The sequence below is a fragment of the Nannobrachium achirus genome (assembly GCF_963921795.1).
Source record: "Nannobrachium achirus genome assembly, chromosome: 3".
NCBI classification, from domain to species: domain Eukaryota; kingdom Metazoa; phylum Chordata; class Actinopteri; order Myctophiformes; family Myctophidae; genus Nannobrachium; species Nannobrachium achirus.
In genome coordinates, this window is record NC_137812.1 from 35,468,716 (window position 1) to 35,483,735 (window position 15,020).

Below are 15,020 nucleotides of genomic sequence, written 5' to 3' on the forward strand. Positions count from 1 at the left end.
AGATATTTCAGACTTGAGGTGTGGAGTTTAGTCAATGTAATTCACCATGTATTCTCAGTTTATTTGCATCAACAGCCTGTGTGTAAACACCATGAAATCCCACTAGGCTTTAGGAATGTCTCTGTGGTCTCAACAGAACTGTCAAAACTTGTCCTTGGCTCTCTAGTCATACTTAACAAGGTTCATGGGGTGAACGGGCTTTGTGTCAGGTTTAAAGGGAAGTTTTCGAGGATAATTTGCGGTCTGTAATTTTCTGTGAAAACATTCTGAACATTTGAGCTGTCTCAATAGAGTCTCAGTAATATTAGGCCTATTTACGGCTTCAACATTGTTCCATTTTAAAAATCAACCATATCTGACTAATTTAAACAATGCGTCAGATATTCAATGTCTACATTTATTGGCCTATACTCTTTCTCTTGCAGGCTCTCAGCGCCATGGGCCTTATAACCTTCAAATCTCCACCATGTTAGCGATGAGCCACTACAACTCCTCGCCCCCCTATCACCTCCCGCCGTTCTCAAACCACAGCCAAGGAGAGGTGCAGGCTGGGGCGTCCATGGAGGGCCTGTCTCAGCAGGGGAACCTCACCTGGGAGCAGCCCACCTCCAGTGGACCCATCGCAGCCATGCTGTCCATGACTCTGGGCATCATCTCTAACATCGTGGCCCTTTTCATCCTGGCAAACGCCTACTCTCACCAGCGCAGGCGCTCCAAAGCCACTTTCCTCCTGTTTGCGAGTTCACTAGTGGCCACTGACTTCGCTGGACATGTGATCCTGGGGTCTCTGGTCCTCACACTCTACCTCTCTGGAGGGGTGTCTCCTGACGCGTATGACACATGCGACGCCATGTGCCAGTTCCTCGGTGGCAGCATGGTATTCTTTGGCCTGTGCCCACTTTTCCTGGGCTGTGCCATGGCTGCCGAACGCTGTCTGGGGGTCACGCAGCCGCTGCTGCACTCGTCTCTGGTCACCACCACGCGGACAAAGATCTCCCTGTCCGTCATCTGGCTGGTGGCCCTCTGCGTGGCGATGCTGCCTTGCTTCCAGCTGGGCTCCTACACCTACCAGTACCCGGGAACCTGGTGCTTCATCAAGGTGTTGGCCGAGGACACACAGGAGGCGGACGTGGCCTTCGTGGTGCTTTTCTCCGGACTGGGCCTGGCGTCTCTGGCCGTGGCCTTGGTGTGCAACACCATCAGTGGACTGACACTGGTGCTGGCCCGGCTCAGGCGGCAGCCCGGCAGCCACCACTCGGCCAAGTCCCACGACATAGAGATGGTGGCTCAGCTGGTGGGAATCATGGTCACCTCCTGCATCTGTTGGAGCCCTCTGCTGGTGAGCAGCTCCTTAGATCACTGTTTCTCAAACTTTCAAATTGCAAGGTCTCCCCTTAACTCTGACAGTGTACAAATAACAGTGTACAAATAAACCCTGACGGGTCCATTTGGTTCCATTTGTACACTGTCAAAGTTACAGACTTGTACGGGTCAATTTAGACCCCCCTAAAGGAACCCACAGAGTCCCTGGAATCCACTTTGAGAACCACTGCCCTAGATAAAGACACAAACACAGTACAGATGGAGAATTGTCTTTATTGTCCTATTTGTTAGTCATGCTGGATTAGAGAGAAGGCTAAGTGCTGATGTTGTAAAGTTGTAAATTCACGACAATGGCTCTCTGCGGGCACTGGAATGGACTACATATTAAGCAGGCAAGTTGCAGTTGAGTGTACTGTTCCTATAAACTGATATACATATTGTGTATATATATACATGTAGGTACTACGCACACACACACACGTCACGCACGCACGCACACACACACACACACACACACACACACACACACACACACACACACACACACACACACACACACACACACACACACACACACACACACACACACACACACACACACACACACACAGTTCAGTTTAGTTTCTCTTTGTGACCCATGAAGGCAACATGACATAAATATAAACTCAAACTAAAGAGAAGTGAAAGATGACTTTTCTCACCTGTTCAGTGGCTCTGCATTGTGCCGTAGTAATCAGTACACTGATCCTGAATAGCTACTGTATTGTGAGGAGGTCCCTTTGACGTTGAAGCTTCCTAAGGTTTTAGTGTATCCTATTTTCTGTAATGGTTTTATTATTAGCCTGGTGATGCTGCATAACTCACTCTGTTTAATTCATGTATGCAAAATGTGTAGGTTGGTATTGATGTGATCGCTGAACCCAGTGTTTCTAACACGATGATGCTAAGTGCCTGTGCTGTCTCTTGATTGCAGATCTTTGGCCTGATGTCAGTGATCAGATCCTATAGAGATTCCATTGGGGATGACCTGTCCACCTACAAGACCCTGATGGTGATGGGCGTGAGGCTGGCATCCTGGAACCAGATCCTTGACCCCTGGGTCTACATCTTGCTGCGCCGTGCTGTCCTTCGCAAGATCTACCTCATCACAAAGCGCCAAGGAAACCTGAAGAGCAGCGTCTTACGGCGCTGGGACCCCACCTCCTTTCACAGCTCAGAGAAGGGCACAGTGAAAAACAATCTGAGCTGAACAATGTCTCCTCTGGACTTTTTTCTTGCCTCCAGCCAGGTCCTTGAAGTCAAGAAGCCCTTTGGATATTAAAACTAGAGCAAGGGTACTACAGGGGGTCCTCCAAATCTTCGTGGAATAGAAACTTTGTTTCTCCTTTTTTATATGCATGCACTTGAACCCTAGTGTCCATATTCAGAGAACTTTAGCCGATCTACAAGCTTTAGCAAGCTTTAGCAGATCTACAAGCTTGCGCTGCGAGGCGTTGAGAACTTATAGATGGGCTATTTTCGGCAAAGAGGTTTGGTGTAGAGAGGAAAAAGAGCAGACCAAGTACAGACTACAGAGTGAGAGGTCAAGTGTATCAAGTGTTGAGTAGTAAATATCTGAAAACACATGAATCCAAAATACACTGATGATTGTGCTGTCAAACGATGAAACTACAGTATATGGATTGTGGGGGTCCCTGCTACATCTCTCTCTCTCAACTAAGGGGTCCTTGCCCCTTAACGTTGAAGACCCCTGAACTAGAGAATGAGGCTATGTGGCAGCATGAAGGTGAATGAGCAATCTCAAGATGCAGTGAGTGTGTCTACGTCTAAAGACAGAGCAGGCACAACGTACAGAATTTGGCATGTCCATAATAGACCTTTGTTTTCTCTTTCCATTGATCTTGAACACTTTAATTGCATAAACAAGCATATGAGTGTTTTAAAGCTTACAACGGATTTGATCCTCTGATCTCATGAATGAAAGCTATTTTGTACTGTGATGTTGCACATATTTTGGAAATATATATATATTCCAATGTTTGCTGACAATAAGTGACCATTCCTTATTTTATGTCTTCACTTGGACAAGCAGATGTAGGCTACAATATGTAAATGTAACATTAAGCATACACTACCCATGAAACCGAAAGTCAGCCTAAATCAATAGCTTATGAGGATTGCAATGCATCAATTATGTTTTCATCCAATAATCAATAATCTTAGGCCTGGAACATTGTTGAGCGATAACGTAACGTAACCATCTTGTATTCCTCATTTTGAGGTTTTGACAAATGTGGAAATGATTGTGCAATGATAGACAGTATAATTAAAGCTGAATGGAAAGGCCCGGATTATCCAGGAAGGTCAAATCCATTGGAAAAACCTATGGTAATATTCAGCTGATTGTATTCTGGAATCTTACTGTTCCAATGTTGTGGAATTCATACACAAGTCTTTATTAAGCTGCCTCAAATAATGTAAGCAGTGTTATGCTGGTTAAGTAAAACACAGAAAGTAGACTTTTCCCTGACTTAACACCATTAAAAGACTTGTGTATTATTGTAAATTCAATATGCTAACTTATTATTTGAACCCTCAATTTTATGAGGATATGAACTGAATGTAAATAAAAGATAATTGAATGTCACAATCTAAAAGCTATAACATTTTCTGTTCTTTCATTAGATTTCTTATCTATTATATCTGTCTATTTATTCTATCTTTCTACAGTATATTGAGTGACTGAAAGGATACGTTTGCTAAATTATAAGTAAATACTACATAGTAAATACCCATTGTACAGAGGACAGGGAACTCAATCCCCAAATATACATTGGACACAGACCACACACCTTTGATGCACACACATGGTGCGTGCAGATGGGAGAAAGACAGTGACATTCCGTTAAAGCCCACGACTGATTAATATCATCATACTAAGTGTGACAACATAACCTGCACATACAGTATATGACCAAACAACCCAGAGACAGAGATGGAGAGACGCTGTTTTATGTTACAGCGTCAGGCAGTGTACGCTGGGAAGACTTTGTGCTCCACTGAGTGCCCCTTTCTAGTTTCCACTACTCAGCAAGTGTGTTGTACATCACACCAGGCAAGGAGCTTCACAGAAAGGTTCAAGGAAATAGTTATTATTAGCTGGGTTTAGTTCCCTGACACCCTGCACAGAAGCTGCAGGTACTAAGTGGGTAGACTGTTAGGTGGGAAGGGTGGCCTAAGGCCTTTTTGTTTCACATTGATCCCATAGTGGCCCGCTATATAATATACCAATGCTGGGCCCTCATTAGCCAGAGGCTACAGACAGGGCTAGGCCCTCAGTAACATTTTCCCCTTCAAGGTTTTCTTTTGGAATTGGGAAACCAGCTCTTGAGCTAGCTTAATATAAATATGTCCTGGGCCCTCAGCATTTAATTACACAACTTTATTGTTAGAGTGGCATTGGTTACTGGTTTCATCTGATTATCATATGACCATCACAGAGAAGTGTGTACCTTGTGGCACTGGTAGTACTCATACTGTACATTGAAGCAGGCTAATTATGCGTGTGTGCAAATGATGAGGACAGACAGACACTAGAGGGCAGCACAGCCACAGACAAGTACAAAGTTATTGATCCCACAGGGGAAATTCGGGTGTTAAAAGGCAGTACAGCAGATGAAACACAGGGCAATGCCAGACACAGAAGAACAAATATGCAAAGGATTAAAAAAAAAGGGGTTTGTAGCAACATATTGGGACTAGAACACAACAGAAGAAAAAAAAATGCTTGTGGTTTCTCAGGGCAGCACTATGCTTTCTTTAAGCATCACAAATGCAATTGAAAATTGAATGAAGAAGATCAGCCTATCAGCCATCACCCCAGGCCCAGATTAATAAATACATGTTAGGGGTCAGGAGGAGTATGAAAACAGTTGCTAACACGCTCTCATTCAGTTGAAAACGAACTTCTCCTTTCTACAGTTCTAATTAGCTGGCCTGGGAAGGGATAGGAAGTGTTATGAATGTGATTCAACACTTGATTCAATGCCTTCTTCTAGTTAACCATTCCAAAGCCACTTGCCAAATCAACAGTGTGGAGCAGGACTTGGGAATTCTGACAGCACTTTCTGTGTGCATCTTGCCCCCAACTTTGTGCTATAGCAGCTATAGGTTCTTCTAGATAGCTTGATAGTGAAGAAGAAGAGATGCAGAGACATCGTTCTATTATTTTATTCAAAAGGGAGGGTTACATTTGAGACAAATCTTGAAACCATAATTCTGACTCACTGTATAATCAGTGCGAGAGAAACCATTTATGACAATCATTTTACCATGCTTACATTGTTTCTGATACAATACACATGTATTAAGAGTGTACTTTAAAGATGTTTACCACAGCATGTGGGACTGAAAGTGGGGTCTGACAGCGAGAGGTCTGTGGTCTGAGGCATGGGGAGGGGTGGTGGGTGTTATGATGATCCACTCAGTCATAAATCATGTGAGCCCTGTCAAATGTCAGGGGTCATAAATCACTCATGAAGACCTGTCAATCAAATACAATGAACACGTATACTCGCATGCATGCACTATATGGGCATATTTAAAGTACTACTCAAGCCTCCGCCACTCACTCCCTTTTTCAAAAGCTGAAACCCTGTGCTTTAGGCCTCTAGACTTTTGCAGTTGCTTCATGCTTCCTGGCCCCTTTATGTATATGCCCACTCGATGTCTCAACCAACCCCAACCCTTACATCAGGCCTTATTAGCATAGCAGCAATCTTCTTCACCAGAGGACTGACCATACAGAGCGCCTGAACAATATTCCAGACACTTCTGTGAGGAGTACACTTCCTTTTTGTGGTACATCCTGGCCAACCACACACTTGGCTCTTCTTTATTGTTTAGGATTCAGATCAGGTTGTCACCTGTCAAAATAAATAAACACCAGGCTTTAGAATGTGTCTAGTACACTGCTTAACGAAAAAGTTAGTAGAGTTATGTTCCGGGAGCATTTATATCATGCAATTAATTTGCATTAATTTAAACTGCCTTTTGTGTCATGAGCACATCCAAACAGAACCTGAACATTATGTGAAAAAGCGGCTTAATTATCTTTCTAAACAAGGACAATTTTACATCACGAATAAAAGCATCAACCTGTACAAATGAGACGTCATCAAATTAATATTTGATATGAATTATTTGCTGGCACATTTTTGTATTGTTTATTTGACACTCTCCTGGTGACCTTTATGTAATAATACTTTGTTTCTAGAGGAGATAAATGTTGGGGTCTGATGTGTGGCTGAAGTTCTCTGAGATCATACATGTAACTGTTCACCACTACTGCCGCTAAAATTGCATTGAAGGAATGAGGTGGACTATTGAATTGGGTCAAGTGAATTACTAGCTGCAGAGATAAGGGTAAGTTAAAATAATTATGATGATATCAAGGGATATCTAACTCACATAACTCAATCAAAAGTAGCACAGTACCACAGCAAAAAGGCTCCAAGTGGTATGCCAATTGCCAGACCTAGACCAATCCACTTCCCAGTGTCTTCTCCAGGGCACTCTGTTGAAAAGAATTCATCTAAAACAAAACATAAATATTATGTACAGAAACTCAGAGATCATAAAATAGAAGTTTTACTCTTATTCACTTTGGTGAAAAGATCTAGAAAGACTCCACTACTTATTAAGGTACATTTCAATAAATTGTTCTGCACTATATCCTAATTTCTTACATACAGTGAAATTATAAAAATGAAACATAGCATCCCAGCAAGCACGGTCAGGACCTGGACCAATCAGTGACGCCTCGATTGGGGCCACATCACAGCCCATATGGGGATGATCTTGACGTCATTACCAGGACGTCATATGGACTTTTTTGTTTGACAGGATTTATGTTGCTTGAAATCAGGTGATATTCTAGGCCAGATAAATATCATAAATAGTTAGATATGTCCCAGAATCAGGGTTCCCACACATTTTTACCAATTCATTTCCAAAACTTTTCTAGAATATTTAACCCAATTTCCAGGTCTATATAACAATAATTCAGCTCAATAACAGGTCGCTTACTCCTATGCGCAATGCCCAAAGACAGGTAGTGTATGCCAGTGGTTCTCAACCTTTTCAGGCTGTGACCCCCGAAATAATCATATTTTAACTGGGCACCCTGACAAGCACTAAGAGTTGAGGAATTTTGTATAACACTGTTCTATTGTGAAATTCTATTTTCACAATTTCTGCCTAAAATATTTGACAATTTGGCCCATGTTTAATTTGTAATTTCAGAGGTATTAACAAAATCAATAACCAAAGACAACGCATAGCTATTTTTTCCAGGACCTTCCAGGATCCTTGATAAATTCCAAAACTTTCCCAGTACTGTAAAAATATTTTTCTAATTTCAAAATATTTCCAGGAATTTCATGACCGTGGGAAGTCTGGGAACCTGCAGAATATAACCTTATATGCTCATATTTCAACTAACATTACAAACAATAATAATAATCCTATCAAACTAAATTTCCATATGGCGTCCTGGTAATGACTTCGAGATCATCCCAATCGAGACGTCACTGATTGGTCCAGGTCCTGACGTGCTTGCTGGGATGGTCTAAAGCCTCAATGATTGATACCACTGGGACATGACATTCAACCCCAAGTATTGTAACCAATGAATGATGAACAATTATGTGGCTAACAAAAAACTATTGGCTTTTTGCTAGGACAAATACAGCTCTGACTTTGTATATGGGATAATACATGCATACATATTCAATTCACTTGTTAACGCAACCAGTCCTACCAGGGACCTGGTAGGATTCTTTCCGGTCATTCTTTTCGATGTCATACTGCTCTACTTCAAATGAAATGGTGTTGATGGCTGTCTTCTCCACCGCTGACTTGCACAGTATGCTGGTGTAGAGTCCATCCCGGACATCACTGATGGCCATTTCAGTAGGGAGGACATTGCCCTCGTGGTCGTGCCACCTCATTGTAGTTTCAGAAGAACAGCCAGCCAACATGCACATGATCAGGTAACCCATGATCACAAAGTTCCCGATGGCTCCAACTGAGTAGATGTAAGGTTGAGGAGCAGCACCTGATGATAAATTACATTCAAAACAACATCGCATGTGGCTCAAATTGCTTCACAAGCAGTGAGGACACATTCAAATGTAAGGTTAAAGGGGGAAACATCAAGAATGATATACATGTCCAACTCTTTACAGCAGCTCCACAGTAAATGGTGGTATGGCACACAAAGGTGAAAGTTTTCATTTTCAATCTTTTTTAGACTAATGCAAAAAAGTATTTATTTACCAGTGAATGCCAGAGGCACCACTTACATACTACTGGTACTACTAGTACTGACCCTTCATTTCAGACTGCATCAGAAAGCTATGTTGTCATGAAGTTTGTGTTACAACACTACCTGCTCAACCTACTTGCTTCGCTACCGAAAAAGCTATTTTATTCAGAAAACAGCGACGCTACCACATGCTCCAGAGAAATGTACAACCACTGGTCTCTACTGTATTGCTTATGCTTTCTCTCATTCACATGCATTGTCATTTGTCACCTCTCTGCATATCATTCTCTCTTAGATAGCTCAGACTGAGTTGAATGAATGTGCACGGACATTAAGACATAAATTGGGGGTTTGGGAATACTGTATGATAATGTATGTATGTATGTGTGTGTGTGTGTGTGTGTGTGTGTGTGTGTGTGTGTGTGTGTGTGTGTGTGTGTGTGTGTGAACACATACATTAGGCCTACTTTAAAGATGTGACAAATTAAAGATTTTGAATCTAAAGAAAATCCTATATTGAATTTAAATAGACATATTAAACATAGATGAAATTAATGTGTAATCACAACGCACCACACTTTGCTCAAGGTGGCGTGACTTGGGACAGCCTGCTGATGGGTGAGGTCACAGTTGTGGCTACTATACTGCTCAAAGAAATGAAGGGAACAAAATGTTCCCTTCATTTATTTGAATTTATTTGAGAATAGTATACTGTCTGTAGTACTGCTCAAAGAAAGCTCAAAGAATTAAGGGAACATCTTCCCTTCATTTCTTTGAGCAGTTTTAGTTGCTTAGGACTAGGCCAGAGCAGTATAATCAGAGAGTGGTGTCACCGAGGGGTCCGAAAATGAACTCGTTACGTCACCCATTTCAGCTCTAAAGTGATGCAGCGTCGCGAATATCGGCATTTTTAGGTAAATATACAACATTAGAACGGTTTTAAAGTAATTTACAGTGACAACTAAAGTCTCTGTAATATTTACTTGGTACTATTGCCAAAAAACGATGTAAAATAACATGGTTAATAAAATTCGAATAAGATATCAGGAAATAACCTGTGATATTTTTTCTTTCATTTGTCTGAATCGATTATTTTTATAAAGGTCAAAGTCGTTAGGAAATAATGTTTTGAGCTGCTGCTCTCATTCATTTAGCAGACTTCCGGTTAGATATTTGTCACTATAGAAGCTCCTCCCGAGCCGCCATTGGACTCGCCCCATGAAGTGAACGTAGTTGGCCTAACTCTCCATTCTAGGGCTCTGGACTAGGCTATAACCAACCACAGATGGAGAATTCTGAACCAGAATTCGGATTAAATTCATTGATCATGATCAGTGGTGCGCTGGTAGGTGGCACTGGGTGGGTGGTGGCCGGTTTGCCAAGTGAAAGAAATCGATGTGGTCTGTCATTAGTCTACTCATTCAAACAGACTTTCAAGTCACTGTCTGCCAGTGCCTCTGCCGTGTTTCACTCTTGTGCCAAACTGTCGTCTGCAAGTAATTTCTTCATTGATGCTTTCTTTGTGAAGATGACAAGAGTCAAGACTAAAAACCAATTGCTTTCTAGTTTGTTGTCTGTCCTGGATAATGGGCTTGTTAATAAACTGTATTGTATTAGCTATAGCCTATTTAATCGACTGTCTATATGCAATCTGACATGTTTCTTTGTTGCTCTTTAAGTTTAGCCCATAACCAGCTGCATGTGTTAAACAGAACTTGTGTGAATCTGCAGACATTTAATGACTTACCGACAATCAATCAGCTGGCAGTGGATTGATGCAAGCGTCGATTCCTGAATGTGACATCCATCCTCCTCACACCGGTCGGTCAGCTTCAGTGATGCATTCCTGAGCGCTTCAGCTCATCTGTTCGTACATTATACGCCTTCTTCTGTCCATCATTGAACATCCAACTGTCCACCCATACCTCCAGCCACTAGGCTACCCATTCGGTCTGCGACCGAGACCGACTGTCTGCTACGAGTGCCATCTCAGGGAAAATGACATCATATCCCAACAACAACAAAGCCCTAAAAAGTAGCCTACAAAACACAGAATTTCTTCTTCCATGATGTAACTAGCCTACCTGTAGTAGTTGATTATACACAGTGCGCAGTAGCACGAAACAGTATCATTGTGCATTTGGATACTGTCCAATTTAAAGGCATTCTTCGGTTCTGGGAGGATCGTGATGATGTAGCACATGACAAGATCATAACATATTTTGGCCTACGTCATTCAATGCTTTATTATGATCCATTCCATACTAAATAAATAAAGTCACGACATTCAATTTGTGTCTTATCCGAATTCCTACACAATGATCTGTTCCGTTTCCTCTTCAGTTTATGTCAGTTCGGCTCACGTTTTCCCCCAACAGATTATGCCATTCATGAAGCCTTGACACATCTTTTTCCATTGTCTAGTGTTATTTAAATGCACGAGTTGACCATAGTTTCTTATCAACACGATGCTAAACTAATTTATAACGCCAGCCAGTAATGTAATCTTCTTCTCAGATACAGCTCAGCTCAGCTGAGCCAACAAGTTATTAGTAACTGAACGCATGCGCCCATAAACTTTCTGCAGACAAGACACATAGCCTATTTGCATATTGCTGCCTCCCACAGTTCATTTTTGGACTTACACATTCTGCAGTCCATAGAGTTATAACTAGAATTGAATATTTCAATAATAACGTTTTGTTGCTTGTTGTTTTCTTAACCTCACTCAATGCCAAATGCCCAAATGGCTCCAAGGTAGCTGTGCCCTGATTTTGTATGTTTTTCTTTGCCATGCAATGAAAAAAAATGATTTTTTTTTTTTATAATTTTTTCCCCCACATAAACAGACACAGTTGTTGTGATTCAGTGGCAAAAAGAATTTTGTCAATCAGACAAATGGTTCCAGAGATAGAGCTGTTTGAATGAAAAAAAGTGTCCATCCACTAGAATGGACACACATTTTCTCCATCAGCTAAGCGAGGGAGCCAACACACAAACAGAGAAAACCATCTCTCTGATCTCAGGTCATTTTGACATCTTTAAAAAAAAAAAAAAAAAAAAATTCTATACAAAAAACACAAAAGACGTCAAAGACGTCATTGGCACTGAGGCCCATTGAAAAAAAGACGTCAAAAGACGTCATTGGCATTGAGCCGCAGGGGGTCCGGGGGGGTAATCTGCCTAAAATGTATGGCACAAAATGACAATGATTGTGCCTAGTGTTCACCCACCAAATGTCAGCTAACCCCTGGAAATGCACAAATGATATGTATTTGGTCCACGGAGCGGCTCCATGGCCTGCCCATCCCAAAATATTTTGTTCCAGGGACCAGTGGCGTGGCACCAAATTCTGGGCCCTTAGGACAGAAATCTGTATGGGCCCCCGGGGGGGGGGGGGGGGGCGGACAAAGTGTTCTATCCATCTGTCATTCAATGTTATATGAGATACTTCAATGGTTTCCTGTGTAAATAACTGCAGCAATGTAGGACTTTCCTAGGATCTCCTTTTAGTTGAACTGTACCGTCATGAAACTGTACCTTTTTCTATACAAACTTCTAATAAAGTCTTCAATCAATCAATCAATTGACATAGGAATGTACTTTTTGCTGTCTACTGAAGCATATGACAAGGGAGAAACTGGTCACTCATACCTTAGGGAAGACTACCATCTAGTGGCCAAAAACAGTACTCAAAACAACAAGCAGGAGAAACCATTTTTGGGCTATAGGGGTGTGCACAATATAGAGACCCAATACAACAGTCGCTCATTGGTTTTATTTCGGCGGCGGAAATTTTAAGTTTAGACACAAATGATAATGATAATAGTTATCGTGACTACTAATTGAAGCCGAGGCCGAATTGGGCCAATCCCATGGATGAGCCCTGACAGCACATGGTTGGTGCTACAGACTCCAAATTTCGCACACAGACAGCTCAGACCTTTGCCTACGTTCTTAGCTAGGCCTCGACCCGACCCGATATGCGGTTTTCCGGAACCAACGCGAAAGGTTTGGAATCTCCATATGCGGAGTCCTGACTACTAATTGAAGCCAATGGACGCCGAATCCGAATTGGCCCGAATCGCATGGATGAGCCCTGACAGCACATGGTTGGTGCTACAGACTCCAAATTTCGCACACAGACAGCTCAGACCTTTGCCTACGTTCTTAGCTAGGCCTCGACCTGACCCGATACACAGTTTTTCGGATCCGGCACGAAAGGTTTGGAATCTCCGTATGCGGAGATGACTGACATCGGGCTGTTCCGGAGCAAGCGCTGACTCATTGTGACATCACTTCATAAAAGGCTCTGACATCACATACGCTAGATGAGTCAACAAAAAAATCTCTCTGAATGGGCATAAACTAAAGTCTTTCTTCCTCTCACTTCGAGGTGAGCAAAGTTCAGGGTGCTCTTCAGAGCGGTTGGGTTCAGGGGAATTAGCGGGCTGTGCCTTTAACTCATTGAGTGCCAGCGCCCTCTAGGGGCCAAAGAATGCCAGCGCATCTCTCATAGGCGAGCGCTTTAGCTTCCAGGACCTAACCTTCCAGGACCTCACGTGCTCACGTTCATGCACGGCATGGAAATGTCCCGGATGAAGATGCTAACAGAATGGCTATTCCCATTTTGTCATCTAAAAGATAATTTTTGGGCGATTTCGCCGTAAATAAACCTCGCGCTGCTTCCAGAGCACACAATCCAGAGATACAAGCCTCCAAAGATGCGGTCTTTCATTGGATTAGGCGGAGATTGGCGATTTCGTTCGCAAATAACGTCCGGCCGGGACGTTGTTAGCTTTCGGCTAGTAGCTACAAAAATCAAGCCAGGCTTCAGAAGGCCTCTTATCATTTTAATCCATTTCATTAAATATCCCGGACTAGTTCGGGATAGGCACCCTGGAATACGTCGCGCCGCCTACAATGAACATTGGGTGAACATTGGGGGGGTCTAAACTTTATTTTAAACCATTTTCAATGGAATATATCGTCGGACAGAGTAGAATGGCTTGCTGGCTAGCGGCTAGCGAGCCGGGACCACCCACGTTGCTCCAAGCAGCTCGGGGTAAGTAAAATAGCAAATAAAAAATTGTTTTTGATCCCGAATATCCCGAACTAGTTCGGGATAGGCACTGTATGAGTTAAGAGAACCAGGTGAATAATGTGGATAAGCCCGGGCAGTTCCCTCTCACGCTAAACTTAATCCTGACTAATTGAAGCCGAGGCCGAATTGGGCCAATCGCACGAAAGAGCCCTGACAGCACATGATTGGTTCTACAGACTCCAAATTTCGCACGCAGATAGCTCAGATCTTTGCCTACGTTCTTAGCTAGGCCTCGACCCGACCCGATATGCGGTTTTCCGGAACCATTTGGAATCTCCATATGCGGAGTCCTGACTACTAATTGAAGCCAATGGACGCTGAATCCGAATTGGCCAGAATCGCATGAAAGAGCCCTGAAAACACATGGTTGGTGCTACAGACTCCAAATCTCGCACGCAGATAGCTCAGACCTTTGCCTACGTTCTTAGCTAGGCCTCGACCCGACCCGATAAACGTTTTTTTTTATCCGGTGCGAAAGGTTCGGAATCTCTGTATGCAGAGATGATGTCATCGGGCTGTTCCGGAGCAAGCGCTGACTCATTGTGACATCACTTCATAAAAGGCTCTGACATCACGTACGCTATATGAGTCAACAAAAAATCCATATATGGAGATACCCGACACATCTCATTAAGTTTGACCTCACAAGCCCCATATTTGGACCTGGACGATAGACCTCATGCTGCTTAGAAACCTGCAAGCAGGTCCTGGCCGCACTCTCAAGAATGGCACCAGAAAGGTGGTAATGCAAATGATGAACAGAGTCATTGAGTGTGAGATTGTAGTAGGCACAAAGAGGAGTGAAACAATCTTCCTACCAAGAATACCTCACTATGACAGAGGTGAGCTTCCCTTCACCTTCATTAGACGACAGTTCCCTATCCGTTTAGCTTTCTCTGTTACCATCAATAAGGGTCAGGGCCAAGAGAATGAACGAGTTGGCATCTACTTGCCTCAACCTGTGTTTGCTCATGGCCAACTCTACACAGCCTTCTCCAAAGGTTGTAAATGTTTTCATTGTGGATAATGACATGGGCATTACTGACATTGTTTATAGCGAACTCCTTTAGGATAATAAGCATAAAGGGAGAGGCAGAGATGTCCATATATGGGCATAAATGCACACAGATGGTCAAAACGGGTCCTATGACAACAGGTTAGTATAATGGTCTTTGCATTAAAGGTGGGGCATTCATTCCCTATTTACATCATTCCCGAGCATGCCAGGCGCCGACCTAGACGCTCGGCCGCCCGAAGGGCGGCCGA

General features: G+C 42.8%; 1 protein-coding gene across 1 annotated transcript; it reads left to right on the top strand.

Annotated features, from left to right (window-relative positions):
• Positions 1–466: 466 nt before the first annotated feature.
• LOC308282207 (prostaglandin E2 receptor EP1 subtype-like) lies at positions 467–2,572 on the top strand (the record flags this gene model as incomplete). Its single annotated transcript, XM_080722552.1, has 2 exons — positions 467–1,339; positions 2,297–2,572. 2 exons carry the CDS (start codon positions 467–469, stop codon positions 2,570–2,572), a joined length of 1,149 nt encoding a protein of 382 aa, XP_080578678.1.
• Positions 2,573–15,020: the final 12,448 nt, after the last annotated feature.